The following is a 15,168-nucleotide window of genomic DNA, read 5'->3' on the forward strand; positions in this document are numbered from 1 at the left end:
ACAGAATAGACAAACATGTCTATCCTATGCAACTAGGTGTGAGCAACTCAAACAACGCAATTCATGATGGGGATTGGAATTAAGCCAGATCTAGCAGACTGGATGGTGAGTGCTGGAAATGTTTGAAAACCTACAAAAGGACTGTCTCTTCCTTGAAGTCAGCACAGCATTGGTCACATTGATGCAGCCATATGCAGCTGATTGGGAGATGCTACACATCTCCAGCAGATTTCCAGAAGAAGCCCAGAAGACGTAGGAGCAGAAATAGACCAGTCAGCCCATCGAGTCTGCTCCTTCACTCAATGAGATCGTGGCTGATCTGATAAACCTCAATTCCACTTTCCTACTTTTCCCCATTATGCTCAATTCCCTTACTGATTAAATAATCTCAGCCTTGAATATAATTAAACAACCCCAGACCTCTGCAATAAATAATTCCACTGATTCACGACCCTCCGAAGAAATTCCTCATCTCTGTCTTAAATGTGTGACTCCTTATTCTGAGATTATGCTCTCTGACTCTAGACTCTCCCACAAGGGGAAACATCTACCCAGTCAAGTCCTTGAAGAATCTTTTTTGATTCAATAAGATCATCTCTCATTCTTCTAAATTCTGAGTACAGGTCCAATCAACTCGATTTCTCCTCATACAATAGTCCATCCACATCTGGTACCAGCCTAGTGAACTTTCTCTGGATAGCCTCCAGTGTCAGCATATCTTTGCTTAGATAAAGGGACCCAAAATATTCAGTATTTTGTGGGCTGACTAATGACTGGCATAGTTTTAACAAAACTTAATTTTATACACCATTCCCTTTGAAATAAAGGCCAACATTCCATTTGCCTCTCCTGAACTATGATGCTAGCTCTTTGTGATTAATGGACAAGAACTCCCTCTATTCTGTAGGTTTTTGCAGTGTTTCACCATTTAGAGTATGCAGCTGCTCAAAGTGCATGGCCTCACCTTTCCCCACATTTTGTTCCATCTGTCAACTTTTAGCCCACTCACTTAACCTATACATATCCCCTGGCAGATGCTTTGTGTCATCCTCACTGTTGCATTCTCATTTTTTTTTGTCATCCACAAATTTAGCTACAGTACATTTTCTATTCGCTGCTGAAATTCAGGGCCAGAATGAATATGAAAACTACTGCAATAGGATATCCACTAGTGCAATTTGAGCCCATTTCCAATGTTTTTTTTTTGGTGCTTAGATCAAACATGACATCTCAGTGCAGTTGCAAACTGCAGTAAAGGTTGCTCTGACATCTGAATGTACCCTGATCCATTATCTATAAATGTCAATCTCATTCCAGCCCTGCACCTTGTTGTCCCAGTTACATCATATCCCTTTGTGAATTCCTCGTCTCACAATTGCTCCTGCAAGTAGCCAGGTCGTTGATGTTCATTTTTGTTTGGCCATTTTCTCATGTCTCAAGTTCTCCACTCGGTAGAGGCACTTTCTTATCCATTCCTAACCCTCTCTTAGGTCCTTCTCCAATGAGGTATTTGTCACGAGAGCTTACATCAATGGGGGCTTCATGTCAAAATGAGATTCCCTTTCTCCTTCCATACTATTAAATCAAAGGCAAAAGCAAATGCCTGCCAAGAGCAGAAGAACCCAGCAGCCACCGCCCATTTAAATGCTACCAAGACTCTAAACTACTACTCCTCTGTACGATGTTCATGAAAAGGACACTTAAAAAAATCACTGCCTCAATTATGTTAATTAGTCTAAAATTTCTCATTTCGAAATGGTGAACAAAGTCATCACTTGTCACTCATCCAACCAAACCTGATGCAATCTCCTACAATTATATCTCCACTCCAACTATTACCATTTGTTTTATAAGAATCGGAATCCTGGTGTTTCACTACAAGCTGATGTTGTTGCAGAATAGCACAAATAGCTAAGTTGCAGAATAGTAATAGGTGGGTGGGAGAGAGGGGTGAAACACATATGGGTCACATTTATTCAACTTCTATTTCTCTATCCATTCTCTTCTTTCATATCATCCATTTTATAAACACTTTTCTAGTTTGCTTGCAATGAATGGCAAAACATTCCACATGCTAATAAGCCTCTGAAAAAGTGTCCAACTTCTTCCTTCATTCTTCCAGTAATCTTGAGTCAGTATCTATGTGGTGATTGTAACAAGGTTAGCCAAGTGGACCTCATAGAATGAGTTCTCTGATTGAGCCAGGTCAATAGCCCCAACCAGGGTGCCCTGGCTGACAGATATAAACTGGAATGTCAGACATCCTGTTCACTCAGAGCTGGCTTGGAAGAAAACGGACCAGTATCAAGTAATACGCACATGTAAATACAGGGTGACTTGGTGACAGGATACTGGCCTCAAATGGAGTTATTTCAGTGGTGACAAGAGAAAAAATACACTCCTGAAGAAACTGATTCATAACAGTGGTCTTTGGGTTGGGGTAAGCATAACTTAGGAAGCTTGACTTGTTCGATCCTGCCGCTAAAGATTGGGTCCACTATGTGGAAAGAATACAGCATTTTTTTTCCCCAGACAAATGACACTGCTTTTCATCTGGCCCAATGGGTAAATTTCCCTGACAGCTTTTAGACACACAGCTTTTTCAGTTATTGGGATCCTAACTTCCACAGAGGCACCAGATACTAAAATCTTTCAAGAGTTGATGCAGAGGATTTGATATTAAGGAATACTACGACCCAAAGCCCCTTCTAATTCTGAGACCTCAATGGTTTTACTTGGCAATATGAGAACCAGGGGCATTCGTATTAGGATTTTTGACTAGGTTATGTATACTGGAAGAGGCATGTGATTTTGGGTTAACCCTGAATGAGACGCTGAGAAACCGTTTGGTATGTGGGATTAATGATGTATCCATGCAAAAGTGCCTACTGGCTGAAATCCAACAGGACTTAAACAGGAGCTACAACTGGCTTTATCATTGAAAAATGTGGCAAGTGTCACAGGGTATATAAGTCACAGGGTATGCTGTCGAAACAGGACACCCTTGCCAGGCTGACTGAGCTTGGGGGACACCACTCGAGTGAAGGCAATTGCACAGCCTCACTCCGGACATATCCTGAATAGAGGGACTTAAGCTCAGCCCACAGCAAAATCCCAAAATAAAGCCTCAGCCAAATGGTTAACATTTTCTTCAGGATCTGGGCTGACAAGCCATTGTAGTTGCTGCCGTTATATGGACTTCAGACAGCAAGAGTCCCACTTGGCCTGAAAGAAGTAAGAGAACAGATAGGCTTTTACCCAAAGAGAGTGCACACCCTGGACAGCCCACCATCATCTGGCTTTGAACAGTTAAATTGCTTAGCAATATCCAAATCAGAACCAATCAAAATAAACATCTGATTAAATGGTTACCCAGTTCTGATGGAGCTTGATACTAGCACAGCGGTATCAGTAATTGCAGAACCAGTCTTTAACAAAAATTACCGCCAGCAGCTCCTTGCACGAATGGCTGGGTAAACCCTGGACCCTGTTACACGTCAGCCACGCAGGTCCTTTCATGGGCTCAATGTTCAATGTAGACAGCCACTCAAAGTGATTGGATGTGCGTAGAATTCATTCGTCAAACATGGGGATGACAGAAAACCTACAAGCATCTTTTGCTCTCAGAACTGTTGGTCACAGACAACAGCCATCATTTACCAGCAGGAAATATTTCCTAAAGTTGAATGGCATTTGGCATTCAAAGCCAACTCCATACCATCCATCGTCCAATGGTCTGGCAAAAAGAGTAATGCAAACTTTGAAGGCAGGTTTAAATAAACAGCATTCCAAACTGTTCCATTCCTTTATGATTATTGGTTCAACACTTATGCAACTACAGGGATAACTGGAGTAGCTAAAGGGGAGAAGACTCCGTGCCAGGTTAAATCCAATCTTCCCAGACCAGGTGATGGTGGTGGTTGGGGGGAGGAAAAGAGTTAAGCGGCATGAGGAATGCCAATGCCAGACACAAGATTCCTCTAAGTAAGTGACAGTTTGGTGCTGAAACTACAGAAATGGCCCTGCATGGGTCACAGGCATAGTTGACACAAGGTACAATGTTCAGGGAGGTGAAGTGGTCCTGAACAGCCCGTGGACAACATGAAAGCAGCAAATTTGCAAACGAGGCAGGAGCAAAATATACCTGGCCCCTCAGAACAGGCAGAAAAGCTGTAAGAACCTGTGGGTTCTACCCTTCCATCAAGAAACCTCGGAATTTGAGATGGGCACGGCGAATGTCACAGCCTCGACACCTTTATCGCTTGAAGAAGAGGATGAATTTCTTCTGAGACATTCTGCGCGCAAGAAGCGGGCTACAGTCCAGTACAGCTACACCGCCCACATCCGAGGCTGAATCGAAGAGACCAGAGCCAGTGCAAAAATGTTCCAGGAGATGCTACAAGAAAATGAACCAATGTTCCCAGACTTAGAGGACAAGGAGTGTAGTTATTATAACTACGTCAACCATGTGGATCTCATTAGAACAGAAGTTCTATGAGTCCATGATGGCTGTAAGTCAATAAATGTGGAGTTGGATAAACACAGTGGGTCAGACAGCATCAGAGGAATAGGAAAGTCAACATTTGGCCTAAAACATCGACTTTCCTCCTCCTCCGATGCTGTCTGACCTGCTACGTTTATCCAGCTCCACGTTTACTGACTCTGGCTTCCAGGTTTTACAGTCCTTACTGTCTCCTCGTGATGGCTGTTAACCTGGTCCAATCAGGGACCCCTGGCTGATAGATATAAACAGGAGTATTAGAGGTTCTGTTCACGCTACAAGCTGGCTCTGAGGACGCCAGACCAGTGTCAAGCATTATGCACGTGTAAATAAAGGGTGACGTGATGACAGGATACCAGCTTCTGCAGAGTTATTTCAGTCCACCTTTGGACAAGGCAAAAAGAAAACACTTGCTAGAAATCTGAAACAAAAGTTCAGGCAGGATGAAAAGAGGATGAAGGCACAAAAAAAATACAAATTGCTGGAAAAGCAGGTCTGGCAGCATCTGTGGAGAGAAATCAGTCAACACTTTTGGCTCGAGTGACCATTCCTCAAAACTGGTCTAGTTCTGAGGAAGGATCACTTGATCTGAAACATTAACTCTGATTTCTCTCCACAGATGCTGCCAGACCTGCTGAGCTTCACCAGCAATTTCTGATTTATAACATCTGCAGTTCTTTCAGTTTTTAAGAGAATGAAGGCCTTGTGTTTCAAACATAAGCTTACAGTGCCCTATTTAAAAACAAAATCATTCTCCCCTCAATTTTAATTTTGCAATCTTTCTGGATGTCATGAACCATCCTACTTGTAAATCTTTTGTCTTGAGAGAGAAAAAGAAACAAATCTATTTTAACTACAGGCTCTGATTCTTAATTACTATTATTCATATTTATGAATCTTCACTGTATGCTTCTCTATAATCATAGATTACAGAACTAAGGTAAACATGAATTTGGGCGTTCTGTTACAAAAATAACTGAAGTTAAAATTCAGGAATCACAAGCAATTAGGAACACAAATGGAATATAAAATTAGGGATGTTTTGTTGGAATTGCAAAGGGCTTTGGTGAGACCACCTCGAGAGTACTGTGTAAGGTTTTGGTCACTTTATGTAAAAGAACATAACTGCATTCATTAGATGTAATTCACAGATCTATCTGAAAGATCCTGGGAAGAGGGAGCAATCTTATGTTGGACGGGTTGGGTCTCTGCACACTGGAGTTTAGAACAATGAGAAATTACCTTATTGAAACATAAGATCCTGAGGATATGAGCTGGATGCTGAAAGGGGACACAGTTGAAAAATAAGGTGTCTCCCACTTAAGACAGAAACAAGAAATCTTTTCACTCAGAGGGTCGTCAATCTGTAGAAATCTATTGCCCAGAAAGAGATGGAGGCAATTCACTGAATGTTTTTAAGGCACAGATCGATAGATTCTTGATGAACAAAGAAGCCAGTGGTCATCAAAAAAGTGGAGGTCACAATCATAAATGAAAGGATCTTAACGAATGGCAGAGCAAACTCAAAAGGACCAAATGACCAAACTGCTGCTCCTAATTTGTATAATTCTATGATAGAATGGTTACAGCAAAGAAGCAGGCCACTAAATCAGAGATGGTTTAGAAGGCATGAGTCATGGCATCCAGAAAGAGTTTGAGGGGAACTGGATTTTGTACCAGGTCTAAATTAATCTTTAGTATTATGCACTCACTATCTTTAGTGAGCCAAAATAACCACCAATTTAATCCAAAAAATATTAAAAGAAAATCTATTTTCATAATTATTCCAGAGCACTGACTGCCTCTTCAATGATGAATGAGTTAATATACATGTCAATGGCACTTTTGTGCTTATTTGCAGACATTGATCAATTATGGTTTTATTGTACTTACTGCTGTACTGCCCAATGGGCTTGAAGCTTGGAAACAGACATAATATTTTAAAACATTTCACAATTTAAAAGGATGAAACTTCCTTTGCTGTATATTTAAAGAATGACAAATCAGTACACCAAATTTACTTCTGGAACTGTTCAGTAATTTTAAAAAAGTGAAGTACATGCAAATACTTCAGGTGCTTTTGTGGATTTAAACTAATTTATTTACCAAGAAAAGCCATAATTTGGGTCCAGTACTTTCCCAGCTTTAATTATAAGCTTTCTTAATATGAAAGTTACACTTTTAAAAATCTGAGACTCTGGCAAAACCTGGGATAGAAATGGGCTTTTATTCTTCCCACTGGAATACAAAATTGGCACAGTGAATCACCAGCCTGCCCCTCAAGAACATGTGAAAAACATCCATCTCAGTAATGGCATTGGGTAATTGTTCTGGGGCCAAAAAAATACAATTGAGAGATCCACAGTCTGATTTACATCATCTTAGAAACTGGATCACAATTAGTGGAGTAGCACAGAATTTGTTTTACTCAGGATCTTCTCAAAACAATTTGCTGTTGAGCCAGGAGGAATGCTGCCTTGGTCCCATACTAGCCCAAATAACGTCAGTGAAATCAAAGTCCAATTCTGGACCAACCTTACAAATTTAATTCTACTCAATCGACATTAAACTCAAATTATTTCAGTAAATCACCAAAGCAAATAATTCAACTTCTCAAACAAAGTTTTAATCTGGGCACTGATTGCTGATATATAGAGGAACACATCCATGGTTAGCAAAAGCTTCACCAGACAGCAAAGTGATAATATTAAAGTGTTTTCAAAATTGTACGTGTTCCTCATTAACGAAAGATGTACTGTAATAGTGAATCCATTTCAACATGAATTTTAAAATGTATTAATCTAACTCATTCTGCATTGCCCTGTACTTAAGCAAAAGCAAAATTAGCACAATGAATGCGGTGTATGAATCAAAATCAAATTTACTTTCATGTAAATTTTACATTATAAAAACACTTAAGAATTTACTTCATTACTATAAATTTAATAGTGCAAGATCTACTCTACATCTGAATTACAAAACTATATTTCCATGTTTTCATTTTTATTTGAATGCCTGCAGTTCATAAATATATTCACTGGGTGTGAATGGATTGTTTCTCAACCTAACAATCAGTTTCAATTTACAGTACTGATTCAGTATAGTCAAGAACTTGAAGGTGCTCTCGCCAAAGGACAGAGGCCAAATAAAAATGGTGTTTACTAAAATTAGTTTTATTGATTCTCTACAAATGAATTGTGTTCCTACACACAATGTGTATATATATCGGAATGTGGATACTGACAACTGTTTGTTTCAACCAGTGTGCTAACAGGTACTAATTGATCACAATTTACATATTGATACAGTGGGTTTTACTTACTGTGTTATTCGATCATGATACTGTGAAATTGAACCATTCAGAAAGTAATCAAACCAAAAGGTTTCACAATTAAGCTTTATTATGTTTGGTACAAGTTATTGAAGATAACAAAGCTAACAGATACAATTCAAATTCTAATAGCTGGGAACGCAGAGGTTACATGGATTAAAGTAGGTTTCTTCAATCTGTTACTAAAATTCCTATCTTAAACACTGCAATCAATATCTGTCAAAGTCTTCACTCGCTGCCTATTCCCAGAAAATAAAAAAAAACTGTTCAGTTACTAGCAAAGGTCACGAGTGGAAGTCACTGTGTACTGTCAAGTAGCCAGTCAGTCAGCTGATGTGTCATGTCAATTGTCCCCACTCTGCAGAAACAAAAACATTTATAAAAAGTGCTGTGAAAATGTTAAAAGCATCTGTTAACAAGGAATAAAAGTCTACAGGTATAGTACAAACTATGTTCCACAAAATTCCCTGTTAAGAACTAGAACTAGAGAACTTATTGTTTAAACAATAAATCTGAAACATTTTAAATGTGCCGGATATTATATTGGGGTTCCAATAAGGTTTTGGGACATTCATTTTACCAGTTCTTTGCCTCAAGAAACAGCCGTTGAAAGCAAACAATATTTTCCCTAATTTAACTCTGGGAATATTCATTAGTACATAAAAGGTTGGTTTTCCATTTTATACCTGTATTCAAAATAAGCGTTGAAAAGACACTAAAGTAAAGGACAGTGTTCTTAAAAAAAAATCTGGTAAAACTTTATTGGAGGTTGTACATTGTGTTTTCAAATAAAAACACAAAGCTTTGTGAAGCAGTGAAAAATGTAAAACTAAACCTACAATCATAGATGTTGGAAGAAATCCTAAGCATTCTTTCAATCCATAAATTTTAAACAGAAAGTTGAGGTACAATTCAACTTTCAAACTAATCTACTAAGCAATAAAGTATGCTTACTGTGCTTGTAGAAAATACCATGTGCTCACAGACTCAAGCATAACCTTAACTACTAAAGAATCCATTACCATTATTAATGTTTAATATAGTATTTTCAAGACTATTTTTAATATCGTAGATTAGTGGGAGTAATCATAATAGTGCAGAAATTATGGTAAATTTTGCAGCATCGAGTGAATTAAAAATAAATCCAGTTTAAAATGCTACTCAAAGACATCAAAAATATCAATAGGTTGTTAGCAGACTGCCAAAAATTACAAAAATGCTACCATTGAATTATGACCAAATATTGTTTAAAATAATTTTCTATAAGCGAAACATTCATATTTCAATGTAATCTGAATTTTTTCCTTAACTGCAATAGAATAATTTTGCTGGCAGGTCATTAATTTTGTCAGAGTGAAGTGAGAGGCATTATTAAGTAATAAAAAAATGATCAAATTAATGAAATAGTTTGGATAAGATATATATTTGGGAATTTCTTTAAAATTCAAATTGACCTCAGCAGTACAATGGTGGATACTGGAAAAAAACAAACTTCTTTTGGATTCAACTGCAGCAAATGAGAACTTCTGAAGATCAAATATGTGTAAAGAAGAAATATTTTTGCACTACCCCAAAACTACACCAAGACCAATTTCATAAGAACACCCCTACAACAAACCAGCATTAACTTCTTCTGTCATACATTCAATCTTAATCATAAAGCAAACCCAGTGCCTTTCAGCAGCAAACTGGAGAGTTACATTATGCTGTTGCCATGGAGTCTGACAGACTCCATGGTTCAATGCTACTTTCTTTAAACCCATTTGTCTGGGCTGAATATAAACTAGACTAACAGGCAAGCACAAAATAAGTATTACTTGTCTAAATAAAGGAGAAGCAGATAGCACCAACTATTAATGCCCAAAGCTACAACAACTTGCAACTTGAAAGCGGACACTTAGTTAAACACCAGTCGAAATGTTGCTGGCTAAACTGCATCACCCCTCCCTTAGTTTTATGGAAATGGCATCTCATTGACTGGCTCACCATTTTGTGATGCAAATTGTGGTACTTGAGATTCAAACTAAACATTTCAGTCTAAGAATCGGTTTAGCATCTTATTAATTGTTAATTATTACCTGTCTCCCTCTCTGGCACTGAAAATTAATATTCCAAATGTGGAATCTCAGTCCTTCAGGTTTTAACTGTTCAAGATTTTGAGAATGTAAGTCTCAAATTTTCCTTTTTTAGTTTTGTTTTCTCTCTTAATTGCTCTTTGCTTCCTTGCTTAATTATGCAATCAAATCGCCCAACTTGCACTTTCTTCTCAGTCCTTGTGATGTTCTGTTCACAATCCTTCAAACTGATTACTTGAGATACAGCTTCTGACTCAGTCCGTTTGTGTCCCCAATGCCCAATTTCATTCAATAGCGTTATTAGCTGGTTTGTTCAGTAAATTGCCATATCAAGCTAAAAAAACTGAACACACATGGGCAAATCTGACTAACAGCAGCAAATTATGGCCCATTGTATCATGCAGTCCCATAATCAGGGTGAAAAGAAGCTTACCTTTGCACAATCTTTTGTGGAACATCTTAGTGTGTTCGTTGTCGCTTATGTGACTCTTCTCTTGGAGGATCAGCAAGCATTACTTTGAGCTTGATACCATTAACAACCTTTCCATGTAAAGTTTCCATGGCATTAGTAGCACTGTGTCTTTCAGCATATTTAACATAGCCAATGTTACGTCCTGGTACCAAATATACTTCAATCAGATTTCCAAAACGACTAGGAGAAAACATTAATATATTAAAGAAAATAAACCTAAATTTGAGAACAACAAATCATAACCAAATATGCAGATGACTTTCTTTAGCATACACAATCAGTTTATTACCAGACTAAGATTATGTATTTCATAAAGTTTGCAACATTCAAATGAAGTATCTACAGCAAGAGGAACTTCACCACAAATGAAAATAGAAAATCCCAGTTATAAAAAAAAAATAAACATGCCGAGAGATTAATTCATGTATCACCAGTATGATGACAAGTAATACTGAAAATATATGACTGCTTTGGCGAAATGGTTAACGAATGCTTAAAAATAGTACTGGTAATTTTAACCATACATGCTTTCCTTGGGAAATTGTGCAGGAAGGAAGAGATCATTTTCCTCATCAAACCTTCACAACTCGGTCCCCATTTCTGTTCCCCAAACTTTATTATTGTTTCTAATTCATCTTAAAATACTGCTAGGGCACTGTTCCACAATCTTAACTCTGAGAGCAAATTCATCCTGAATTCATTTGCAAACTGATGTATCCACTTGTTCTCAATTGCTCTGGAGGAGGGAACAAGCCATGACCTGATTACCCCTTCATCACGGTAACTCATTTCCATTCAAAACATCACTCTGACAACTTTTCCAAGTCCAGAACAATATTTCATAAATTGAAAGTTTGATACAATATTCTGAATTATGTTTCACCAGTAAGCAAATTGAGGTAGCTTTTAAATATGTATCTAAAATGTTAAATAATTTTGTTCATCTACTCCAAAGTGTTTCCCAATTGCATCACTTTGATCATTTCATCCTCTCATACAGTTATATTAACTTGCATCTACCATCATTCCATCCAGTCACCTAGTATGCCTTTTTTTCAAAGTTCTGCTCTTCTTCACAGTTCACTATACTTTCTAATACAATTTGTAAAGGGAAAGGGATAAGAAATCTTACAGGTTAACAGGCCTAGAGTAGTAAGTAACCAAAAAACAAACATACACCAGACAACAAACACAAAATGCTGGAAAAGTTCAGCACGTCTGGCAGCGTCTTCTTCAGAATTGTAATAATCGATTCAAAATGTTAACTTTTTCTCTCTCCACATTCACTGCCAGACCAATTGAGTTTCTTGATCATTGTGTGTGTTTCTTTCAGATTTCCAGAATCTGCAGTATCTTGCTTTTATTCGAGCACATACAAGCAATGTTAGGGCACTTCAGAAGTCTAAAATAGCTCCTTACCAAAACAGGTCCTCCAATATATCAAGGGGCAGGACAGTTGGGTTGAAGACCACAAATAGTCTTTCTCTGACAGTACTATCAGAAGCAGCAAAGTTTTGAGGTGCAGGCAAAGAAAAGTCAACCTGCAACCGAGACATCTGCGTATTACTGCTTCCTCCATATCCCTGCAACAGATGTAAGTCATGTTATATTTTTGTCTTTTTAGAATTCTCTTCTAATGAGAATGGTAATTCATACATTAATCATGCAACTAAGTGAATATAAAATTAACCCACAGTATATACACTACCTGCAACATCTAAACGTTTGTATGTACAAATTTCTACATCCCAAAAACTATAAGGGGATAAATTTCTCTTGTCAATCTAGGCCCCACTATTTAAAAGATCCACATTTTAAAACATTACTTGTTTATATCAGCCAAACTGTGACACCTATTGTCCATTCGTACTAATGTAAATCATAAAGCTGTCAATTATAATGCCTCAAACACTTAGTCTATGTCAGGAAGAAACAGTTGTTCAGACTCTGTTAATTCACTTCCATAATTAACATAATGCTAAAATCAGTTAACAATGTGCTTTTCAATTAATTATATTGTTTATTATCAAGGTTTAACAGTAACTCTAAGTCAAATTCAAAAGTGCAGCCAACAAAGCTAGGAGACGTCAGATGTCTGGAAAGCCAAAGTTAAGCTTCTATCTGTTTGTACTTTATGTACAAAAGTCAGTCATAGCTCGTTCCCATAAATAATGGGATTGCTAATTTACTGTTTTAATCTGGATCTTTAAATAAATCATCTTATTTAAAAGAAGAGTGGTGTCAAACCAATTTTACTAATTAATAGAGTTCTCTGATCACGTAACAGGGTGAAAGCGGTGCTGTAAGTGTGCAGTGAACTCTCAAAAAGTTGTTAGATAAAGTACCACATGATAGACTTGTTAGCAAATGTGAAACCCTTAGGAGTTACAGGACAGGATCGAAGAAATATAAAATTGGCTCTCAAGATCAAAGTGCTGAACAGTGCTGTCCGTCAAACTGGAGACAACTGCGAAGTTGTGGCCCCCTGGAGGCAACAGTGTAATCACAGCTTCTTCTGATGTATTATAATGATCTGGATTTGGTGCACAATTTTAAAACTGCAGTAACATGAAACATGGCAAAGAGTCAAGAGATTATAACAGATTTTAAGGTTGTAGACAGCTTGGTTAAATTGGAAGCCATCTGGCAGATGGAAGTTGCACAGAAGTGTGAAGTAATCCATTAAGAATAAAGATAAACAATCTAAATTGGACAATTTTAAAAAGGATTCATAAGAACAACGAGATCTCGGGTATACACAAATCTATGAAGGTGGTAGGACAAGTTGAGAAGATGCCAAATACTTGTATGGAAGTCTTAGCTTTATAAGTAAAGAAGTAGAGTAGAAAACCAAGCTAATTCCTCTCAAACGTTTTAAATTGATTAGAGGGTTTGGGGGCGGGTGGGGGCGCGGTAGCTGGTGTCAGGTACTTAGGCTTATGTAGCAAAAGGATATGGTAGCATTGCAGAGCATCTAGATTGATCATTGTATACAGAATGGGACAGGATTATGCAGAGTAAATAAGCTTAGGAAAACAACAGCAAATGGGGACAAAGGGAGAATAAAAAAGTAGCAGGCAAAATTAATGGTTCTTTACTTAAACGTGTGTAGTATTCAGAACAAAATAAACTAATTAATGGCACAAATAATTTTAGTGGGAACGACTGTACAGCCATTACAGATACATAGTTACAAGGAGACCAATATTAGGAACTAGATGTTTAGAGGTATGTGACATTTCAAAAGGGCAGACAGGAGGGGAAGACTGGTGGGATTACTTTGTTAGTAGGAGATGGAATAAGTATGATAGCAAGAAATGAGGTGGAATCGGATGGTGTACAATCCACATGATTGGGGATACTAAATAACAAGGGGAAGACAATATGGGAGCAAGTAGCCTACTGACCCCCCAACAGTAGCTGTTCTGTAGGACAGACAATAAATCAGGAGATAATTAAGGCATGTAAAAAGGCAGCAAACTAATCATGGGTGATTTTAATCATGTACATTAGGGAAATCAAAATGGCACAGGTATCTATGAAGAAGAATTCAGAGTGCATTCGGAACAGTTTCCTGGAACAATGTTATGAATCCATCCAGGTTCGAGGCTATTTGGATCTAACGTGTAATGAGGCAGGTTTATTCAATGATCTCAAGAACAAAAAATCCCAGTGACTAAACATAGTGAATTTAGCATTCAAACCGAGAATAAGAAACTTGGATCAGAATGCTGCTAAGCTTAAATAATGGTCATTATATAGAGGTAAGAGCAGAGTTGGCTAAAATAACTGAGATGAGCCTACCAGAGCAGATGATTGAGGAACATTTAAATAAAAGTTCTGACTCACAGCAAAGACACATCACATTGAGGAATAAGACTCTGGTGGTGGGGGGGGGGGTGCGGAGGAGGAGGAGGAGGAGACAGAGAACATAGTTAACCATGGATAAGGATAATATCAAATTGAAAGAAACATGTATCTTGTGGCAAGAAATAATAGTTAGCCAGTGGTTTTTTTTGGGGGGTGGGAGGGGTTTGACAGGAGAAAGGGAAAAAGAGAGAAAAACACTTATTTCAATGAAGAGAGGAAAAATACAGTGGAATGTCACAGGGCTAAAAGCTTAAGTCCCCAGGATCTGATGCATTTTATTCAAGGATTTTAAAAGAAGTGATGACACAGGTGGAGGTTACACTGGTACTAATCCTCCAAGAATCCTTAAACCCTGGAAAAGACCTAGAAGATTGGAAAACTGCCAATATAACACCTTTATTCAAAAGGGGAGGAAGACTATAGGCCAGTTAGCTTAATGTCATTCATTGGGAAAATGTTACAGTCTATTACAAAGGATGTAACAGTAGAACATTTAGAAATATATAATTAAATCAAGGAGTGTTAGAATGGCTTCATGAAGGGAAATCATGCCTGACAAATTTATTAGTTTTCTTTGAGGTGGTAACAAGCAGACTAGATGAAGGGAACTAGTAGATGTAATATTTGAATTTCCAAAGGCCATAATGTACAGCACGTAAAGCTACTTAAGATAAGAATCCGTGGAATTGTTGGTAGTATATCAAATTGGATAGAGGTTTGGCAAATATTAGAAGACAGAGTTAGTTAAAACAGGCATATTCAGAATGGTAATCTGTAAATAATGGAGTGCCACAATGTTCAGTGCTGAAGCGAGTTATTTACAATTTTCTAGATACATTAATGACTTGAATGATAGAATTCAACATACAATTGTCAAGTTTACAAATTCACAAGGCCTTTATTTCAAAGGGATTGGAGA

At 37.7% G+C, this 15,168-nt stretch overlaps 1 protein-coding gene across 9 annotated transcripts in view; it reads right to left on the minus strand.

Annotated features, from left to right (window-relative positions):
• rbm45 (RNA binding motif protein 45) overlaps positions 1–15,168 on the minus strand; it is a 92,541-nt gene that overhangs the window by 52,426 nt on the left and 24,947 nt on the right. For 8 of the 9 annotated variants that reach the window (XR_007262423.1, XR_007262420.1, XR_007262424.1 and 5 more), the window contains exons 8-9: positions 11,799–11,962; positions 10,341–10,559 (exon numbers count right to left, since the gene is read on the minus strand). Coding sequence is in view for 1 of the 9 variants with exons in the window: in XM_020531702.2 (XP_020387291.1) it covers positions 10,367–10,559; positions 11,799–11,962 (357 nt within the window). In the remaining 8 variants the exon portion in view is untranslated. Of the gene's footprint in view, positions 1–7,884; positions 8,191–10,340; positions 10,560–11,798; positions 11,963–15,168 lie in introns of those variants that run through there. The other variant, XM_020531702.2, reaches the window with a different exon arrangement.

The sequence above is a fragment of the Rhincodon typus genome, chromosome 7 (assembly GCF_021869965.1).
Source record: "Rhincodon typus isolate 14 chromosome 7, sRhiTyp1.1, whole genome shotgun sequence".
Classification (NCBI taxonomy): Eukaryota; Metazoa; Chordata; class Chondrichthyes; order Orectolobiformes; family Rhincodontidae; genus Rhincodon; species Rhincodon typus.